This window comes from Scleropages formosus, chromosome 5 (assembly GCF_900964775.1).
Source record: "Scleropages formosus chromosome 5, fSclFor1.1, whole genome shotgun sequence".
NCBI classification, from domain to species: domain Eukaryota; kingdom Metazoa; phylum Chordata; class Actinopteri; order Osteoglossiformes; family Osteoglossidae; genus Scleropages; species Scleropages formosus.
Window position 1 is genome coordinate 4,609,484 of NC_041810.1, and position 22,156 is coordinate 4,631,639.

The window sequence follows — 22,156 nt, forward strand, 5'->3', positions numbered from 1 at the left end:
AACAAGTAGGAGGAGGAGTGGCCTGATTTTTAAAGCGAAATTTTCATCGTAGAGCGACCCCGCATGGGTTGGCCCTCCTTTACCCCAAGCCCCACGGATTCACAACGGGGACAAGCATCACCTTCATGAGACAAATCAGCTCCTGATACATCAGACAAGGACTAAGATTATTTTTTCCTTCAATCCCCCTCTCACGTTGTCGCCATCTACACCGGGACTTACAGTGAAAGGATTCTCAATTCCAGGAGAGGATTTGACTCCCGGATTCCACATCAGTTCAATCAGAGTCTGAACTGGCAAGACAGCCTCAACTCAGCAACTGGGTGCCTCACCGTCCAATATATACTCATTAAAGACAGATAAACGGAAGGACTCATTCCCAGGGGTGGAGGTGGGAAATGGTCTCTTTGTCTGCTCCATCCTCCACTAACGCTGGGGCAGCAAGGAACACAAAGGGGTCACACACTCTTATCCGCCACCTCCCTAGAAGCTACATTTACAGCGCCTTGAAAAAGCGGCACCTTAAGCCGAGCTAAGAGAAAGATCTGCCAGAAGTGCTGGGGCAGCAATATAGCTAAATAGAATAGAAAGAATCCGCTGGGAGAAGAACCCGATGACGCCAGGTGGACTGGGTCACAAAACACCGAATCGGCACTGTGACGGTACTCTAAAGTTACTGGACTCTCTGCTTCTTTCCAGTCCAGAGATCCTAGATCCTATCCCATTTGGACAATCGCGCGATTCTACCTCTCCGGCACCGCAAGTCGAAGAACGCTGACGATTGGTATTGACCTTTCATGTTACACTCAAAACACGACCACCAGTCCGCGATCGCGGAGCCAGCACTTGCTCGATATTTTCAAGGAGCAAATACTGTAATTGGATGTATGGTATGGTATGGTATACCTGGTGTAGTGTCCATTGGGGATTTAGAGTGAAATTTTTACAGCTATTGGATTTTTACAGCTTCTCTTATGTTAATATGATGTGTTGGGAGTTTGGGCTGAGTTGACAAAACACAAATGGTCATTGCATTTTGCTCCTGCTTCGTAACAGGTGATGTTTAGGCCTTTTTTCGTAAATCTGAGTGAAAGCAAAACAGACATGCCTACCGAGTTCTGACAGACCCTTGTTTGTCTTTTTGAATGAGGCCAGGGCAGTGCAAAATCGTGACGTTTACGCGCCGATACACGCCATTTCTCGTATGGTTGTTCCATAGGCTTTGAGCGGCTTCCCATAGTCAACAAAAAAAAGAAGAAGTATGTGAATTTTGTCAGGGGTTGGTCTCTTTGTCCAGTCCCATGTCCACCTCTCGCTTTCAGCGTCTGTCAGTCAACGCAGTGCATCTCAACTGTTTGCCACCTCTGGCAGGACAGTGACCATAAGGCCATGGATTTTTTTTTTTTTGGACTCAAAAAAGGGGAAAAGGCTGGACTGGGGTGTGGGGGAGGCAGGGGCAGGCTGCTGATGCCAGTCTCTGTGCTTCATGGTGCGGCTGATCATGTCGGTGCAGAAAAGCGTCTTGTTGAAATCGGAGAGCAAGCTCCTCCCTCTCCCCGTCCTCCTCCTCCTCCTCCTCCTCCTCTTCTTTCTCCTCAGGCTGACTGATCCTGGGGCGGCGCTGGTGCGGTCTCCTCGCCTCCCTGCTGTCCTCTCAGGGCAGGTCAGTGGCGGTCGTAGGCAGTGGTGGTGGCGGCAGGCCCCGCCCCTCGAGCTGCTGCACTGTAGTAGTATGGAGAACCTGTAGAGGGCGGTAGACAATGGACCCAACATCATCAGAGTCACTTGAACCGTCACTGAGTTACTGAGTCATTTGCTCTTCATGCAACTGCTTTCATTTCCCAAAGTACTTTAAAGAGTCATGAAGCTCTGCAGTAAAGCATTTTCTGAAACAGAAACATGGCGATGGTGTCACGTGGCCAGTGAGATCTGAACAGTGACCCCTGGAAATATGAAATATTTACATTGACAGACTAAAACCTAACGTACAAAAACATTGCAGTATGGTGTACAAACCCTTCCAGGAAGATGTGGAATTCAACAGTGCAGTTACTTTTGTCCTGGATTTATCCTTTTTCAGTAGTGTGTGAGCGACAGAGAGAGTGTGTGTGTGTGTTCCACTGATGTATGGATGAGTGACCCAGTGTAAATAGTGTATCTAGCAGTGGAAATCTTTGGGTGCTCTGGTTTCCTCCCACAGTCCAAAGACATGCTGTTCAGGTTCACCCACAGGGTGTGAGTGACAGAGAGAGTGTGTGTGTTCCACTGATGTATGGATGAGTGACCCAGTGTAAGCAGTGTCTCTAGCAGTGTAAGTCACCACAGTGAATAAGGTGGGTGGGCTGATAACACTGCATAGAGTTCATTGGAAGTCACTTTGGAGAAAAGCGTCTGCTAAATAAATAAATGTCAATGTCAATGTAAATGTCAATGTTTTACCAACCAGGTGGATAAAATAATGTGTAGATGGTACTTTGTTTTTCTCATGATGGTACCATAGCCGCTAAGGTAGGGCTGGGCATAGTGAGAAACACAACACTGAAGATGAGACATGTGGATGGCTGTCAATCCACATAGAAGTACAGTGGCTTACGCTGAAGTGTGTTTATGCAAACGGGACACGCCAACATGAATTACCACTCCTGGTGCATCTTATAAAGCGATAAATGGAGTCATCCCAACACTCATCCACTTCTCAGAAATAGGGGGAGAAAAATCACTTTGCTAAGAACGCAGCACTCGGGATATAAATAAAGGCATTTCTATGCATTAAAAAAATGAAGAGCAAACACAGATAAACATAAGTCAAAGGAATTATTCAGGACTTTTCAATGAGATTAAGAAAATCTCAGCAGAAAGGAAAGAGTACAGTTTGACAGTGGTTTTCATTAAGGTGGAGCGTGTACCAGAATGCCTACATGTGATCCAAACTAACCACAATCTGGTTTTCAGTATGTGTATAATTTAGGCTTTTCACAATAACCACTTTACCAAAATTTAAAATTTAAAACATTTTTATTTTTGGCAGCTTGCACGTTTTTTTTTTTTTTTTTTTGTTCGTCGTCATAAATGCGAACTGCATATTATGACCTCAGTTTTTTCACAAAATATTAAAATAGGGTAAATTTAAAAAGTGCAGGTTGACTGGGCCACCGGCCTCCCATTAAGAGCTGTCACTGGGTGTGCTGGTGGAAATATGGAGAAGGTTAGTAATGGGGGGCAGGTGGGCCTGATCCAGAAGAAAGGAGCCCTTCGCCTCCCTCCCGCAATGTGCATCGCATCCCCTGTACACCTTCTCAACTTGGTCTGTTCATACATCCATACATCTCCTAGTACGTATTCATGGAACTCAACGCACATTTTTAGAATATTACAAAGAGGCGCTACAGATGGAGAGACACTAAGTACTCGTACAGCTGGGGGGTGGCGGGGGCTCTAAGAAAGCCGAGTCGCTGTTTGCAGAATGATCCCTGTCAAGTAAAATTAAAAGCCTTTTATGCTCGTCCCAGTCACCATGGGAAAAATAACAATTTCCAGAAAAAAGGATTAATCTTGATCACTGTGTTCACTTTAACCACTGATGAGCCCACATGATGAAAAGCCTTTAAGGATCACATTGGCCGGCTGGTGAATCATTATTCTTCATTAGGGTGAGAGAGCGCGTGGGGAGGAAGGGAGGGTGGGGTGGGGGGGGGGGGTGGAGAGGCGAACGGGGCGTGCGTGAGCTTCCCATCTGAGCGAGGAAGAGACGCGGGAGAGGGGCGATGCACAATGCAAAGCGGCCTCGTGATTAATAAGACGGGAGAGGAGAAGATAAACAAAGGCTGCTCCCTGCGACCAGCCCGCTCCCCGGCCGGGGAGGAGACGGAGCAGGAGCGAGGGGGCAGGGAGTCGGCATGCAGGGAGAGAGAGACGGGGAGCGACGGTGGGGGATTTCCAGGAGCAGGAAGGAAGGTCGGACCGGGAGGACGGAGGAGAGCTGGCCGGGGAAAGGAGAGCGAGATAGGGAACGGACGTGGGTGGATTCAGCAGGGGGTTGGTTTGCGTTCCAGGGTGAGTGGGACAGAGGTCTGGTCATCCTGCTTAGCCTAAACAGCCAGATGGCTCCGTGTCCTGCTATTGTGTGTGGCGGTGACCTAGTCCTTGGTGGGGTGTGTCAGGCTCTCCCGCCTCTCACCTCCAGCCATCTACCCTGAGCTCCTCGTCCCTCCTCTCTCTGTCCTGCGCCCTCTACAGCCTCACCTCGCCAGACAAAAGCTAATCGTAACAGTCTGTCCTTGGAGGACCCACAGAGCGCAGAGTTCTCCTTAAGGGGTACGGAGTTTAGAGTGTATCCCGCTCCTTTTCTGCAAATAAAAACCATGGGATAGGACAACAGAGGTGATCCACACGCAGACCAGCCCTGGACAGTCAAACCTGTTCAGGATCAAGGCTGGAAGTTTCCCTCTCGGGTGATTTTTTTTTTATTATTTTTACCTGGCGTCCAGCTATTGGACTCGTTCCGAAGGCCATAGATCATGCCTTCGTTTCAGGATCTCTTATCAAACGAAGTGGCGCCACCGAGCGATTAGATCCCCACTCGGACCCATTCGGGCCACGGCCCGCTTCGCCCGACGTGTCAGGAACGAGGGCCCCTGGCATTCCAGCAGCACTCAGAGAAAGGTAAAGGGCTCCGAGCCCGGTAAAGCAAGGCGGCCCGCCACGTACCTTGCATCTGGCCCGACTGGCCGGCAAACAGCCCCGAGGTGCATCCAATCTCGGTGCCCAGGCGCGAACCATAGTCCTGCTGGAACACTAAGGGGAGCAAAGCACACTGAATAGGACACCGCACAGCCAAGGGGTGGCTCTTCAAAGCCCATCTCAGCCCCTCCCCCCAAAATGTCATAAACCCCTGCATAGAGTGGTCTGCATCCCTGTGGTCACTGCAGCCCTTCTACAGTAGGCTCACCTCTGCTCTTCTAATCTTACAGTTTGTACACCGAAGAGGAACTCATCCAATATGACTTACAATAACTCCCATCCACGCATCTGGATACTTTGCCGGAGCGGTTCAGGTTCGTGGCTATTACGGCAGGGCTAGTTCTGGGAGTTGAGCCAACAACCTCAGGGTTAAAGCGGCAGCATGCTACCTTCTGTGCTCAAATGGCCAAGTTACAGACATTTATAAAGCACCACAAGCAACTGTTTAAGCAAAAGAGAACACCTATGGAAACGGCGCTCCGATATTAACGTGAAAATCCCAGCGCTTGTCAAAAACGTCCCAGGAAGGGCGAAGACATCAAACCCCTTTTTGGAAATGAGTCGCGGTACCAGTGCAAAGGAGGGTAATGCTGAGCTCCTCACCTAATTCTCGCCGTGTGCGCAGAGTCCGCATTCACACTTAAACATTTTGCAATTCGTCAGGAGTAACGCACACGCTTTCTGAACCGCTTGCCCCGTTGGGGGTCACGGGGAGCCAGAGCCTAACCTGGCAACGCAGGGCATAAGGCTGGAGGGGGAGAGGACACACCCAGGACAGGGCACCGCTCTGTCGCAAGGCACCCCAAGCGGAGAGCAGGACCCGGTCCAACCCACTGCGCCACCACACCCCCTCAACGGTTACAAAGCTCACTCACACACAGAAATCTGTCTTTCATTCACGTCCTGCACTGTACCGGCATGTACACTGTACACTTTACCTTGTTTCACGCTGTTATACTCCAGACAAAGGTTTTGCTTTGCAAAGGGGATCAGCAGTAGGGCAAGAATTAGAGCATACACATAAATTGCATATCCATACGTGAGGGCTGGCACTGCTCAGGTGCACATTGGCAGAAGGGCATTGAAACAGAAAGCAGGTGTGTTAGGCGCAAGAGCATGAGATGCATAACCTGAACAGTCCATCTGAGCAGGAGGCGCGGCGCGGTCACGTCGACACATTCCGGCAACGGAAACGAAGCAGAGACACCGTGGCGACGTCGCCGCGTTCATCTGACTAAGCAAAAGTGCAGCTTAAGTCTTTTTTCATTTATGGTGATCGCAGCTCAACTCCGCATCTTTGTCACTGGCCTACGACTGGGTCCAGCGGCGCGTACACTACATGGTATTAATTCACCGTGTTGAAATACTACTACGCCGTTCGGATCTCCACAGGAGCAAAAGCTTCAGTAAAATTTCACTTAGAAGGAAACGTTAATTGCAAAATACTGAATGTAATTTAAAATGACTGCTAATATTCCGTGCAGCAGTTACCAGTAGGTCTTCTTTATCCATCAATCAGAAAAAAAAAAAAAATAACAACTCAAACTGTAACATATGCAAATATTCTCAGATATATTTTGGAACATTGTCTAGGTGATGGCAATAACGGTACACGGCATCTGATTCTCTTAATTCGGTATTAGCTGTATATTTTACGGGCATGAAAACTGATTAGTCATCTTTATTACCGACGTGCGAAATTAATCACCGTGTGTCTTAATCTGTGAGTTTTAAATGGAGGGGCTTTTTATGTGAGTGCGAGTCATCTCAGAGTTGGACGTAAGATTTCCCCTTCGTAGCTCATGCAGTTGTGCTATAAATAAGGATAATTTGAGCTTTCGGTCAAGCCGTAACAAAGTTAGCGGTGGGGACGGACGACAACAGCGCCCCCTAGCAGCAGCTCGACAGCGCAGCGCGAAGGTCATCCCGGGAGGACGCTTTCAAACCTTCGCGGCCGTTTCATGAGGAACATGGACGGGACCCAACGAAAGCAGCAAGGCGATGGTAAAAACAAGAGTAAGATCAGGCAAGCACATGCTCGGATCGAGAAGGAGAAACAAAGCGCGAAGCGGAGGGAACAGCGCCCTGTTGGCACCCTATGTGTGGCCTGCACTCCCCGTTGGTTCTGGGGTCGCTATTCGGCGCGGGACCCGCATGAGCTCGTACAAAGGGTGCGGTAGGGTGGGGTCGGAGATGCGAATCCAGCACCGCCTGGTCCTCACTCACCTAACAAGCTGGGGTTGGTGAATCTCCAGGACTCGTTGTACGTGGAATACTGCGCATGGGAGTACGGGCTCCCCGAGAAGTCACCGCCTGGAAAACAACAGCACCGCTGGTTAATAGAAAGCACCGTCAACGTCCCTGCAATTCACTTTTTTCGTTCCGGCCTGGGATCGGGGAACAGGGCTGCTCTCCAGAACAGCTGGCACCGTAGTGGTTAGAGCTACTGCCTTTGGATCCAAAGGGTGCAGGTTTCACTCCCACCTCCAGCGGTAGTACCCTAGTACCCTTTAGCAAAGTACTTACACTAAATTGCTCCAGTAAAATTACCCAGCTGTATCAGTAACTGAGTAAATAATTGTAAGAACTTTAACAATGTAAGATGCTTCGGAGAAAAGCATCAACTAAACGAATATATGTTTCTTATGACCTTTCAGTGACGGGAGGCGGGACTTTTATGACTGTATGCAAATGTGGTGCCGGTCATCCCGCTGCTTTCCTCCACCGCTTTCAGTAGTGTGTTGGTATAGGTGGTGCCACACAACCCCTGACCTCACTGTAGCATCACCCAGCATCACCCAGTATCACCCAGCATCACCGCCACTGCAAAACTCTCATCTCATCTCCAGCACATCCTCTTTCTGTGGTCCAAACAGGGGCCTTCCTTTTCTTTGGTGCTTTCCCCCTTCCTCTCTCCCTCTCTCTCTCTCTCTCGCGCTCTCTCTCCAGGGAGCTCTTTCCCTTGGCTGACAGTCTCGGGGCCCCCAGCCCTCTCCCGCACTCCCTCTCTGTCTGTTCTGCCTGAGTGCTCGCACGCACCCGCGGTGTCAGCCCCCTGCAGCAGCCGGAGGAGAGGAACGAGGGACGCGGCGCCAAGAAGAAAGGAGGGAGGCAGGCAGCGGGGCAAGGTGGAGCCGAGAGAAAGAGAGAGAGTCGGAGGCAGAGCCCAAAGGAGACCGAACACCACTGAGAGGAGAGACAATTAAACATTCAGGTTAAAGATCATATTATCATATGTATATTTTTTGTAGATACAAGCTTACAAAATAGCTTAAAGAGGTGTAAAAATACTAGTATGCAGGGATATTTCACTGATTTTTTTCACAAAAAAAGACAAAAAAAGAAAAACACTTTACATGCAACGGCATTCTAATTTTGATTTAATGAAGTGAATGGGAATTGACATTTGGGAACGGATTCATGACTGTTGTGTGTATACTGCCAGCGCAGTCTTTTTCAATAGTTTTTATTCTATCTATCCATCTATCTATCTATCTATCTATCTATCTATCTATCTATCTCTGCTTGTTACTGTTATGCATTATGGGCTTTTGTTCTAGTTGATGGCTTGTTTCATCATGTCACATCCTTTTTAATTTAAATAAAAAAAACTCCCAGCCAGGCAACCTAAAAATAAGAGATAAAAAGAAAAACTGCTCGCTCGAGTCACGCTGCCCCTAGGAGCAGTTCCTTAATTTCCAAAGGGCACAAACGCACGTGGAACAGGTCATGAGGACAGGCAGGAGATGAAGGCCTCGGTGAGGAATTAGGGTAAAATAAAGATAATACGGCGATTCAGGAGGACTCGTGGGTACTTATAACCTTCCCGCAGCTGTCAGAACGCTGCCCCTGACCGTTAATATCTCCCCGCTTGTCACCTGAAAGACTCGTGTCTGCGCCTCGAAGGCGACAGGTTTGCGTGTCGGGTTTGGAAGACAAGGGTGAGCTCCGGGAGGGAGGGAGTGAGAGAAGGAGGGAAGGAGGGAAGGAGGGAGGGCTGCGGGCGGACTCTCACCGCAGCCGCCTCAAGGTCACAGTCGCTCGTCAAAAACGGAAAACCCTGCTCGCGCTCGGGGCGCAAACAACACGCTTTCTCCTATTTATTTATTATTTCTCAGTAGCTGCGCCGCTGTCACTTTCAGCCTGGCCCCCGCCGGCATCGGCATTTCAGAAGTTCGCCAACATTTCTGAGCCGCTGCTGCAGTAAAACTCGGCTTCTCACCGTAACACAGTGACTGTGTGTGGAACGTTCATATTTAGGCTGTAAATGTGGTAAAAGCCGCTGATGTTCAACGCAGGCGGCGCGGTACTCGGCGATTCCGACCCCTCGCTGCCATTATTAAACGCAAAGTTATGGATTTATCCCATAAAAGCCGACTGTAACGCGGGAACAATATGCTGTTAAAAACGTTCCGGCGACACGACAACTTTGTCTCTGCGCGCAACTTTTGCCAACAACGTGCGACCTTTTCAGCTTTCACTAAAACCTCTATAAAAAATCCTCGCTGTGATTGAAAATGAGAATGTGTAAAATAAACACAGGTTATGACCCACAGTCTTACGTGAACATTTTTATTTAGGGCTAAAAAAAATATATATATATATATATATATACGTTTGCTGTAAAGATCTTTGAGTCCCAGGACTTTCTTTGGCTCCGTGCGATAAGCCTCCCCCCCCCCCCAGCCATTGACACACACATTAGTCAATACTTCACTGCCCCCGTCCCTCGGAGGTCTATTACCCTTTGCCCTCACCTTCCTTATCCTCAAATAGGCTGTTAAAATACACTTGTGTCCTCCACTATTCTCCCTTTCCTCTGGCAGTTATTGATATCCACCTGCCTCCCTTTGCTGGTCTTCATTTGTGCTGGGAGCAGGGGGAGTGGGGGGGGGGGCTTTATTAATCAATTAAAAGCGAGGTATTGGCGAGCAGAAGTACGGTAAAGGAGATCGGTCACCACCATGAGCGCAAAGATAAAAAAAAAAAATAACTGTAAAAAAATTTCTATCAATTATATTTATTCATTTAGCTGATAACTTTTCTCCAAAGTGACTTACAATTATTTACCCGTTTATACACCCGGGTAATTTTACTGGAGCAATTTTTAGGGTCAGTACCTTGCTCCGAGGTACTACAGCCAGGGATGGGGATTAAACCTGCAACCTTTAGACGCAAGAACAGGAGCTCTAGCCACTACGCTACCAGTCCCCTTTTCAATTGCATTTATTTTATTTTTCTTAAATTTATTTTATTTTATTACTATTTTATTAATTTGCCTGTCATTGATTTTGTCATCTCTTGGTTTCTATTTTTTTTTTTTTTTTTAAAGTATGAAGCATTTCAAATTCTTCCAAATTGCGCTTTCCCGTCGACCCCATCTGCCGCGCTCACACACAGCTCAGCAGCTCACTTTACCCTGCGAAATCATCAGTGTTAAATAAACACTCTTAGTCACATCTGCTCCGAGGGGAGCGTATCTGAACACACCGGGACCGCTGGGGCTCATTTACAGTCACTGTAACGCGGCTGGACCTACTGTACGCGTGTGTGTGTGTGTGTGTGTGTGTGTGCGTGTGAGAGAGAGCTAAAAGCCCTCTTCTATTTGTATCAAGTATGGTAATGGATGTGCATGTATTTCCATATGGTTTTCTGGGCACGATTCCCCCTTCCGTTCTGCGCGATGAACAGGCTGGCCAGCTCTCCTCGTAGGGCCTGCCCACCTCGCTGGCACTTTTCCAGGTCCTGAATCGTGCGGAAAGTCACCACACGTGTGTGTCATGCTGCTCGGCGCAATAAGTAACAGCGACATTCATCATGGGGCTGCACCCTGTTATTAGCAAAAAATTGTGTTACGGAACAAAATAAAGACTACAACACATATTATTATTATTATTACAGAGGAGCTGAATACACCGCCTGGCACTAGTATGAAGGGAGTGTTTGCTTCAGCTGCTTGATATTAATGTATGACGTTTAAATTTCCACTAGGGGAATAATTTAAAGTTCTCAGATGGACGCTTGACAGCTTTTGGGTGTATTGTGTCTGTACCCGTCACGTCAGAAAAGTGAGCCCCGGCCTCTCCGAAAACGATTATGTATTTTACTGTATGTGGGCATCGAGGGAATCTCTTCCATATTTTATCTGAAAGAAATATTGAAACACATATTTTTAACATTATTATTACTCTTTTCCTTCTGCGTGTCCAGTTAGCGACCATAGACATTTAAAAAAAAAACTACGGGATAGAGTCCTGCTCTGTCCTGGGCTGGAAGATGCACTTGTGAACACAAGCATTTGATCTTTATAGTGCACTATAGTAGAATATAGTATAATATAGTAAAATATAGTATACTGTGGCAAAGCAAAGGCAGCTGGATTATTGGCTGGGGCAGTGGGTGATCTAGAGGGCAAAGATGTCACCTTACCCTCAAATGACCTGGGTTGAATTTGGGTCTTTCTGGAGGACCTTTGAGCAAGGTATTTACTCTGAATTGATGTAGTAAAACCCAGCTGTATAAATGGGGAAATCAGTGTAAGTAGCTCAGTACAGTAACCTAATATGGTAAACTGCCTTGGATAAAGGCGTCAGATAAATACAGGACAATAATGGAATGTGCAAGGAAGAGCCAGCACGCGCCTCGCGAGTGTGTGCTTTCACTTTCTAAATACCACACTTGTACCACGTTACGTGCATTGCGCGTGCACGCGTATCCTGCACGCCGAGGGTGCGCCGTAGCCCCGTTCGGCTCCGTCGTCTCCAGTTCGGATCGTGGAGATAAAGAGAACACAAGATGGAGTGGGTGAGAATGAATGAATTAGTCATGGGTCAGCGGCGATTTTCATTTAAAACAAATTACTGATGTTGAGAATGGACAGCTGGGCTGCTTCCACGCGCCTCTAATGACTGTATTCAGAGCAGCGCATTGCTGGCTGCATCATCCCATTCATTGCCCCCCTAAAAAAGAAAAAAAAGCCCTCTCCCCCTCTTTTCTCCAACCCCCAGCAACCCCCTGCCCTGCTTCCCAGGGGAGCGCTGTCATCCTGGCAGACAGGACGAAAGAGGAAGTGCAAGAGACAAGGGCCCCCCCCCCAAACCCGCGCCCATCCCCTCTCCCGAGACCTCTGCAGAAATAAGGGCGGGTAAAGGGGTCCCTTGTCAGAGCGGTCCTGACACAGGAAAGGCAACAGTTATTTAAATGGCCGAGCGATAGTTAAACATAACCTGATTTGAATTCAATTTCCATCCCGTGTCCCGCGCCGCTACGGGGCGCCGCTGACGGGGTTTGCGTGACGCCGCCCTTAGGAGTGACAAGCTGAGCCACCCAGCCTGCGAGGCCTCCAACAGGGGTCACGGCAACCGTTCACCACGGTTCGTTCATTCATTCATTCATTCATTCATTCATTCATTCATTCGATCACCCCTCTGCTTCTCATAGACGAAACGGGGCGACAAGGAGACGCCCACGTGCGACCAGCGGCAAAGTACCAGTGTAAAGTTGGGGTACGTGCCGGAAACCAGTCTTGATCGCACCGTATTTGGTCAGCAAGTCTGATGAGGCACCACGTCCTAAAGAACCTCCCCTGCAGCAGTTCCCAGAGATGTTTCGCACATCTGCGTTGCTTTCCTTCGCTCTCCTGTCCCACGCAGGCGTTGCCCAGGTGTACTCAAACTTTTGACCAGCACTATCTGCTTGCAGTAAACCGCAGCGGGTGACACAGTGGTTTTGCCCAGCGCCTTGCACCGGAAGGATTTGGGTTCAAATCCCACCTCCTGCTGTAGTGCCCTTGACTGAGGTACTTATCCTGAATTGACGCAGTAAAAATAACCCAGCTGTATAAATGGGTAAATCGGTGTAAGTAACAGTAAAAGAAGAGCAAACTAAACCGGGCCGCTCTGTCTGTCACCGCAGGTACCTTCCTGTCCCCAGCAGTCACGCTGCTGATGGCCACAGTGATGCTCCCCGCCCCCCCCCCTCGAACCACAAAGCATCTCACGTCTGCGATGGTCTTTGTAAATTGCTTTTGACCCAAACGTGCCGGTCGAGTTGGAGAAAACCGCACAGCTCGGCTCCGCTTCGGACGGGAAGAGGCGCACGCTCGAGCGACAGGGCCTCCTCGGGGACTCCGCTGCTACCCCCCCCCCCCCCCCCCCCAGGCTCCGCCGTCGACTTGCTGTTTCGGTGTCAGAAATCTATTTCCTTCCCCTCTCAGTACAACATGTTCGAAACACCCAGCCAGGAGCTCCAGAGCACCATAAGTGCCATGAACGAATACGCAGCCAACATAACCGTTTAGCTTTAAAGACTTCCGTCCGAGGCCAAAATTGATAATTACGCATTTCACACCGGCCTCCTGGCGCACGTTTAACACGATGCTTCTCGGCGCATCTTGTCACTGCGTTCTCACTGTTTTCTTCATTTGTCGACACTGAGAATTGCTTTCAGCTGAACTGGTAAAGGTAATAAATGACAGTTTATATCAAGGAGGATCACAGTGCACGGGGGGGAGCGGTGACGCTATGGGTTTGGCTGGGTCCTGCTCTCCGGTGGGTCCGGGGTTTGAGTCCCACTTGAGGTGCCTTGTGATAGACTGGCGTCCCATCCTGGGTGTGTCCCCTCCCCCCCCTCCAGCCCTACGTCCCGTGTTGCCAGGTTAGGCTCCGGCTCCCCGTGACCCTGCATGGGACAAGCGGTTTCAGACAACATGTGCGTGGATCACGGTGCCTTTACACGTGTACCAATTATGATGTCATCAAATAGAGGACTTGTTCCTCTTCATTTAGCGGATGCGTTTCTCCGAAGCGACTCGCAGTGCTAAGATATTCGACGTTATTTACCCATTTGTATAGCTGGGTAATTTTTACTGCATCTTTTGAGGGCAAGAAACTTGATCAAGGGTACTGCAGCAGGGGGGTGGGGTTCGAACCTGCGACTTCTGAGCCCGGAGGCTCTGACCACCGCACTACCCGTGTCTGCCCCTTCGAAACATGCGATCGAGACACGTTGTGCACGTTGAAACACGGAACCTGTCGAGTAAATGACAGCAACAAACAAAATTTGGACCACCCGGTAAATGAGACGCACTGCATGGAGGCAGGGGCCGATGAGCTGTGAACAACATGGTAAGAAAAAGGTTTTTACTCTCACTCACCAGGTACCATGCCAGTCAGTGCTGGGGTGGAGTAGCTGCCCTGTCCAGCAGGGGGCACGTGAGGAGGGTATCCCGGCAGTGTGGTGCTAGCTAAATCCCGGCCTGTTGGGAGAGTGGAACCATGCGCCGGTCAGTACCACGGTAAACACACATGTACACTTACTAATCCAGGGAAAAGCAGAGAGAAACCAACAGAGATGATGCATTTCAAGTCCTCGGGCTGAATGTTGCTGTATTAATGGCAAAGCAGAGTGAAACGCTGTATTTCATAGCTGTAATGAAAAAAATGATGGGTTGTTCTTGGTCCCCCGCCCCGCAGCTCCTTCAGGAAAACAGGAAAGGCGTTCGTCTCCGGAGAGATTTAAAAACGCGGCCCGGCGAAGACCTCCGTCATCCGGTGACACTAAAACCGTTTAAATTACAGCGATTCATCGCGCGGACGCCGCCGAGAGGCCTCGGCGGGTTTCAACCTCTCCGTAGCTGCAGAAGCCCGGGCGGTGAGAAGGCTGCGTGTGACACGCGTGGAGTGCGGGGGCGGGGGGTGCGGGGGGGTGACAACGCTGTCGGACACCGCGCGGGTCCCCACTCCTGCCCTCGGCTGTCTCTCCTCCACTCTAATTAGCGGCTGATAAAACACGGGTCGCACACGCATCTCCGTAATGACTGTGTTAGCGAGGCTCCCCCCGCAGACAGAGCCGGAGGGAAGGGGTCGCGTGGGGGGGTGGGGGGGCTTGCCCGTGACGAATGCCGAAATGCCACAGGTGTGGAGGCACGGGCGGGGGGGGGGGGCATATCGATTGCGCACGGGTCACGGCGCGGGGTCCCCAGCTCTTGACGCGCACGTATTTGTCTTGGCCTGAAGGGGTGGGGGGGGTCCTCTTGTGCGTTCCGCAAGGGACTCGAACCCGCAGCCACACGGCGCGGTCTACATCCTCGCCGTCTCCTCTTCCCAGTTCCCTCTCTCCAGGGCTGTACCACACCCCCCCACCCCCCCTCCCCACCACCACCCACCCCATACCTGTCTCTCTGGCTGCCCATCAGTGTTGTGTGGATTTATAACTGCATTAGACTACATGACAGTCTGTCACGATAAATCATTTCCCTTTCTTTACATATCACAGACAATAAAAGCGCGCCGAGTGCGGACCATTCATCTTCATAAGCGGCGCCGACGTTTGCGCCATCACTTCCACTCACTTCTCTTCATTTAGCCTGAAAGAGGTGCTGGAGCCCAAACCACGCCGGTGCGTGTGGGGCAGGTGTGTGCCGGTGCGCACGGGTCACGGGGAAGTCTGGAGATGCAGGTGGAGGACCTGACAGAAGGGGACTGGGCAGGGGTTCGAGCAGGAAGCAGATGTTGGGGGCTTTTTTGGGAGAGGAGTGTGTGTTTGTGTGTGTGTGTGCCTGTCAGGTAGTCTGATGTATGTATGAGTGACCCATTGTAAGTAGTGTATCTAGCAGTGTAAGTCACCACGGTGAATAAGGGGTGTGGGCTGATAACACTACATGGAGTTCGTTGGAAGTCGCTTTGGAGAAAAGCGTCTGCTAAAAGCGTCTGCTAATAATTACATGTAAATGTAATTGTGTGTGTGTGTGTGTGTGTGTGTGTGTGGGCACGGATGTTGAAACTGATCGTGTCCACCGATCAGGGGGTATTGATTTACACGTGGCGTTGAGATCACGGCTGGACGGTGCAGGTGAGCCGAGGACACGGCGCAAGCGCTGAGCCAAGGTCACGCTCCCTCAGCACGCTGTTCACTCACCGCTGAAGCCCCCACCTTGTCAGATGACTGTTGGGCGGTGAGGCGAGCCGGTGCGAGACGGACTGGCTGTGTCACAACACACTGCGCAGATCGAAACACTTCCTGTTGCATGGATCTATGTTCTGCTGCCTGGCATATAGATACTTGTAAATTGACATTCATCTATTCAGCAGACACTTTTCTCCAAAGCAACTTCCAACGAACTCTATGTAGTGTTATCAGCCCACACACCTTATTCACCAGGGTAATTTACACTGCTAGATACACTACTTACACTGGGTCACTCATCCATACATCAGTGGAACACACTCTCTCTGTCACTCACACACTATGGGGGAACCAGAACAGCATGTCTTTCTAGTGTGGGAGGAAACCAGAGCACCCACAGGAAACCCACACAAACATGGGGAGAACATGCAAACTCCACACAGACTGAATGGGGTCGAATCCACATCCTCTCATACCACCCAGGCACTGTAAGACAGCTGTATCCAATCCAAGACCCAAATTATTATCAGCAACTGCCCAGTGCAGAGTTACAGTCGTCTAGAGCCCATCCCAGAAGCAGAGGGTGTGAGGCAGGGTCTCTTTGGACAAGGCACCAGTACATCACAGGCAATCACACACACTAAATGAAGTTCGGTGTCACCAGTTTGCCTGAAACACGTGTCTTTGGACGGCGGGAAGAAACCAACGCTGGAATTCGAACCCACAGGCCAGAAGCTACAAGGCACCAACATGACCCGCTGTGCCACTGTGCTGCCTCTCATTCCTCATGTATTTTAGGTACATTACACAAAATCCCATAAATTAATACCGTATATGCATTTTGTGTATGTGTTTGATGCAATTATTCTTATTATTGTTTGCTGTTATTTCTTAAACTGACTAAATAGCTACATGTCACAACCTACTGCTATAATCAATTATCCACAACTTATTTGTATTTATTTTTTGTCAAATTTTTCCCTATTTTGCTTTATTCTGTTTTTGTGTTTTTTTTCTTATTTAAGGGTGGGGAGGTGCAGTGGTGCAGTGGGTTGGACCACAGTCCTGCTCTCTGGTGGGTCTGGGGTTCGAGTCCCGCTTGGGGTGCCTTGCGACGGACTGGCGTCCCGTCCTGGGTGTGTCCCCTCCCCCTCCGGCCTTATGCCCTGTGTTGCCGGGTAGACTCTGGTTCTCCACGACCCCGTATGGGACAAGTGGTTCTGAAAATGAAAAAAATGGAGGGTGTGGTGGCACAGTGGGTTTGGCCTGTGCTTGCTCTCTGGTGGATCTGGGGTTTGAGTCCTGTTTGGGGTGCCTTGTGATGGACTGGTGTCCTGTCCTGGATGTGTCCCCTCCCCCCTGCAGCCTTGCACCCTGTGTTGCCAGGTTAGGCTCCAGTTCACTGTGACTCTGCTTGGGACAAGCGGTTTCAGTCAGTGTGTGTGTGTGTGATGGACTGATGTCCTGTCCTCAGGACAAATGGTTTCAGACAGTGTGTATGTGTGTGTTTTTAAGGGCTCCAGGAATGTGTATAACACAAAATTTGTGCAATAGGAGTCCTCTAAAACATACAGAACACCTGACACATCCCAAACACACACACACACACCCTAATAAACTCAACCATTTTTTCTCCTCTCTCTGCTGCCGCGTTTGAAAGTTTTCTCCTATGTGTGACATGAAGGGGGGGGGGGGTGGGGCATTAGTGGTGACCGGTTCATAATCCGCAGCGGGTCACCGGGCAGGGCGCCCCACACTGGGGAAACTGAGACTTGTGTTGAGAGAGACAGAGAGAGGGAAAGGAGGAGGAGGGCAGAGGGGAAGGAGGAGAGGGCTCCTCACAGCTCGTCTCCCAGGACCCTCCAAGCCGAGGCGGGGGGTCAGACAGAACCCTCTCTTCAGGGGGGCGACGGGGCGAGGGGTGCTGTGTGAAGGAGACCCGGCGAGAGGCGTGCTGGATAGACGTGGATCCCAGCTACAACTGTCACAGGGGTCACCTGCTGCTCAAGCCGCTACGGATCCCTCAGCCAGACAGCGAGCGCAGAGACGCTGCAGCCCGGCGCACCCAGGCGGAGAAACACCCTCAGGATCCTAAACCTGCTATCTTGCACTATCTAGTCCCCTCAAATGATACTCCTCAAATTCACTGTCCTGAAACTCACAGGTGCCTTTCAAAAATATTTCTGCGTGTGTACAACTGAAATGCACAGATTTGAATAAAAGCATCTTAGAGAGCGCGCTGATTTATAACACTTGCGCTCGCTTGTTCCTCTCCGCCACTAGAGGGCGACGCTGATCACAAGCGCAATGTCGGCGACGAACGAGCCTCGGTTCGCTTCTGCCGTAATGACTTTTAATTATTTATAACTGTTAATCCGAACCGGTGACCACGTTCTGCAAGTTGAGCCAGTGGTTTTCGTGTCACCACATGTCCATAACTCTGCTCTAATTGCAAATATACGATATGCCATCACTTCTCCGGACAGACTCTGACTCTGAACCCTGTTTATTCCCAGTCTGTATAAGATATTTTACACATGAAAGTGTGCGATACAACACATGTCGTTCTGTAGTGCATGGTTGATCTACATCAAATATTCCTGCTGTTATACTTTCCCAGACCACTAAGCTGCCATTGTTTGTTGGAAGGAAACCTCATCTAACCACTAAATGATGCTGCACATGAGGTCCTGCTGACTTGTTTGAATAGTCATGAGAGCTGCTCCCCAACACGCTGTTCAAGACAGCAAGCGTATCCTCTGCTCGAAGCATTGCTCAGCATCAGCGGGGATCGTGCAAAGCCGAATGGCATTTGGCACGACTGCTAGTGAACTGTTTCTTAGGGATGGCCGGCTGGATGGATGGATCCAGAACTGATCCATGAGACTCCTCTTATATTTGGGAAACCTTGACAGTGGGCTTGAGAGGATTAGATGATTGTTTATTTTTCATTTTCATCTGTGATCTTCATGTAGATTGGTTGAGATTAAGCCCCCAGACCCACCTCCTCTTTCTGTTCAGTATATGACAGGCCGTCCAAACCTCTCCCCCACCCTACTCCCCATTTACCCCTCTGTTCCCCCCTGTCCCCCAGGGTTCACAAGAGAGCAGGCTTTAATACACCTTGTCAGAGCAGCCACCCGCTCCCATCCTAATGATTTTCTCATTAGAGAGCAGAATGCATGGGTTCTGTCAGCTGACTCCTGGCCCGTACTTAATTAGCTGCTGCTCGTCCCAAACTGTGAAGGGAGCGAGGGAACGGGATGGGGTCTTGGGGGGTGCGCACAGGACTTCTCCTCGCAGATGCAGGTTTGGCATCACTGACCCCACACTTTCAGTCTCATGTGGAGGAATACTGTGCCGAGATAGGATGTCGGGTGAGAGAATTCAACAGCGCACTTTGACACGGTGCGAGAAGGGAGCAGAAGTGCATGAAAAGAATCAGCAAATTAGCTTTGGTCTTTCGGCAGTGCGCTTCCCCCAACAATTATTTTACTGCAGAGAAAGGAAAAAGAACTTCAACAATTTCTTGCTTTTCATGCCCCTGTTTAGTTGTTAACTCTCTGCTATTCAGACATAATCAACCGACAAAGACTTTGCATAAACTGCACTGATGCTGAGGACTGTTTCAGGGCAAGGTGGGCTGGATAAAGCCAAAGCATGAAATTTGGTTCTGAACCCAAGAAATGGTACATGAACTCGACCAAAAGCGACAAAACCAGCCAATCAGCAACATGAGCTCATTTCAAAGCCAGCCAATCAGGTACATCAGTCCAATAAAAAGGTCCGCAGGAAGCCAATCAGGTAAATTAGTCCAATTAAAAGCCCCAGAGCGAGCAAATCAGGTACATCAGTTCATTTCAAAGGGCCACAGCTAACCAATCATGTACACCGGTCCAAATCAGGGCCCCAGGGCCAGCCAATCAGGTAGACCAGTCCAATTTAAAGCCCCAGAGCTAGTCAAGTGGGTGCACTGGTCCAAATCTAGGCCCCCGACTCACTCGATCAGGAATAGCGGTGCGATAGAGTACCCCAGACCAGTCGATCGGTTTCGTCAGTGCTCACCTGCCACCAGCTGATATGATTGCGGTCCCGGGACACTGGCACCCAGCTCTGCTGCCCCTGGGTTGGCAAGGCTGCTCTTCATCTCCTCTAGCCCCCCTGCCAACGATGCCATGGCAGAGTAGTCTGTGGTCTGCAGGGACAGCGGGACAAGTTTGGGGAACATTAAAGCCTGGAATACAACGGAGATAAAAAGCCTCAGTGGTGAACGTCAAAGCAGCTTCTCCAGCTGAAGGCGACACTTGAAAGAAACGTGGTACTCACTAACCTACATGTTCATAGTCAAAAAAAGTGTTGGACATACGCTGTAAATCGCCCGGTTAAATTATACAGAGGGAATGAAATAAACTGAACGTGTAAGATTCCAAAACGAGATTTACGGAAGATGAAACTCTTCTAAAACTTTTGACGAAATGTGATTTTTTTTTTTCCCATTTAATTCTTCTTTAGCAAATGAAGGAGATGTACACGTAAGTTTGTGCACTGCAGATACTTGCACGCAACGATCGCGTTGAGTTGTTTTGCATAAAATCATCTTCCGAACAAATACATGCGCGCGCAAATGAGGCCGAATCAATCCCAAGAGTCCCTGCAGCGGGACGGCCCGAGGAGTTGACGGCATGCGGCGTCGCCCCGTGTCATCACTCTCTCGCTCCTCTCCATCTCCACGCACCCCCCGCCCCCCAACCCCCACCTCCACCCCCACAGCCCCCGCCCTCTCTCTCAGGCAGTGGATCAATCTGAATACATGTGATGGATCTGCCTCACCTGCGCATGACCTCGCGCTGCATTGCCATCAGGACTCATGCGTCACCATTAGCTCTTTAAAAGTGTGAGGGGACGGCCAGGCGGGGTGACAGTGACAGCTAGGGCCATGTTGAGCTACTCACCAAATGGACTTCTAGATTACTCTGGTCAGCTCTAATGGCTTTATTGTTTTATTATTGTGAAAATATGAAGGGATAGTGTGGCTGTTAATTTTGATTGAATAAAGTGTCATTAAGCAGGTAATAACCAAGCCCTGCGTTCATAGTTATTACTAATTAGTGGTAAAACAGAGTGAATCCTGGCACGTTCCCCGGAATTTAGTAGAAACCTTAAATGAAGATTTTTTTTTTCTGTCATATGAAACATATAGCGTTCCATCTATTAAATCCAAATTGTGTATTTATGAAGTGTAATGAACATACATAATTAGTTAAAAAGTAGGCATAATAAAATATTTGCAAGCAATCACCCCTAAAAAGCATATTCTGGATTGCAAGTGGAAAATTATGCTTTCACTTTTAGCTGTGAGAGAGAAAATGTAATTTAACAGGCACGATTTAGCAGATCTAATTTATCTCTTTATGGGAAACATGTGCTTGGGGACAGTCGCAGAGTTTCTTTATGTGAGGTTGCATTTTGTTCATTCAGCCGGTACTTTCGTTTAAGGCGACTTCGGATGTTTGACACTAACAAACTGCCCATCTATACAGTCGGGTCATTTTTCCGAGAGCAACGTAGGGCATGTTGCTTAAGGCTACCACATCTGGTTTTAAATATATTTAGTCAAAGAGCAGAGATTTGAACCCAGGTCTTCGACTGGAAAGTAAGATAGTTTAACGGTGGATTCCCATTCAACATACAGAATATCATAAAAAGTGGTAGGGTACCATATCCTAACGAAGAAGGAAGTGCCATAAATAAATAACACACTATCGGTGCAGGGATGTGCATCACCATATTTAAGTAATATTTATACAGGATGGAAAGAGCAGCAACATTTTACACAAATAGGTGTAGCTGTATTACATTAGGCTGTAGCAATATGCTGACAGTGGTATCTTAAAGTCCATTCAAGTCTGGATATGGATTATTATAGGCGGTTCGCATATTGATAATGGACACAGCTGGAGGGGAAGAAAAAAAAACGATTTTTGTGCCTTGTTGTTTGGGAATTTGTTCATGGGGTTTTTAACCATCGAGAATGAAACAAATTCAAGTCAACCTGTAACAGATTTGCAGTCACTGTTCGAATCAATTTTTTTTAAAAAACGATCTTAAGACATCCTTCCATTTAAAGGGTCTTGTTCTCCTGGACGTGCGCCCCCCCCCCCAGCACCACAGGCACGGGGGACATTGGCGCAGCCTGTCACACTGCCTGTCTGTCTCTCGCTCCCATGTCAGCTCTTTCTACCGCTCTGGTTTCTCCTCCTCTCCATCCACGTAAATGGCTTGATTTCCCCTCTCTCTTTGTTCCTCATTTTCATGTAGGCCCCTAATGCGGACATGTAAATGCGAGAGAATAGCATGGGTAATTGAAGATTATGAAGTTTCGCCAGCCCCCTGACAGCCGGCTAAGGAAGATGGATTATTCTCATTTTTTCCTGTAAATTTTGTCAATTTTGGAATTCATAAGCCATCAACCCTGATCAAAACGTGAACACACAGCTGTGACGGAGGAAGT

General features: G+C 49.1%; 1 protein-coding gene across 1 annotated transcript in view; it reads right to left on the reverse strand.

The window, feature by feature from the left end:
- Positions 1 to 338: 338 nt before the first annotated feature.
- The window catches only part of LOC108930854 (paired box protein Pax-5-like), a 61,549-nt gene continuing 39,731 nt past the window's right edge, over positions 339 to 22,156 (reverse strand). The window contains exons 7-11 of the mRNA XM_018746331.2: positions 19,711 to 19,840; positions 13,895 to 13,996; positions 6,967 to 7,053; positions 4,708 to 4,794; positions 339 to 1,741 (exon numbers count right to left, since the gene is read on the reverse strand). Of these exons, the coding sequence (XP_018601847.2) occupies positions 1,665 to 1,741; positions 4,708 to 4,794; positions 6,967 to 7,053; positions 13,895 to 13,996; positions 19,711 to 19,840 (483 nt within the window). The 3' untranslated portion in view covers positions 339 to 1,664. The remainder of the gene's footprint in view (positions 1,742 to 4,707; positions 4,795 to 6,966; positions 7,054 to 13,894; positions 13,997 to 19,710; positions 19,841 to 22,156) is intronic.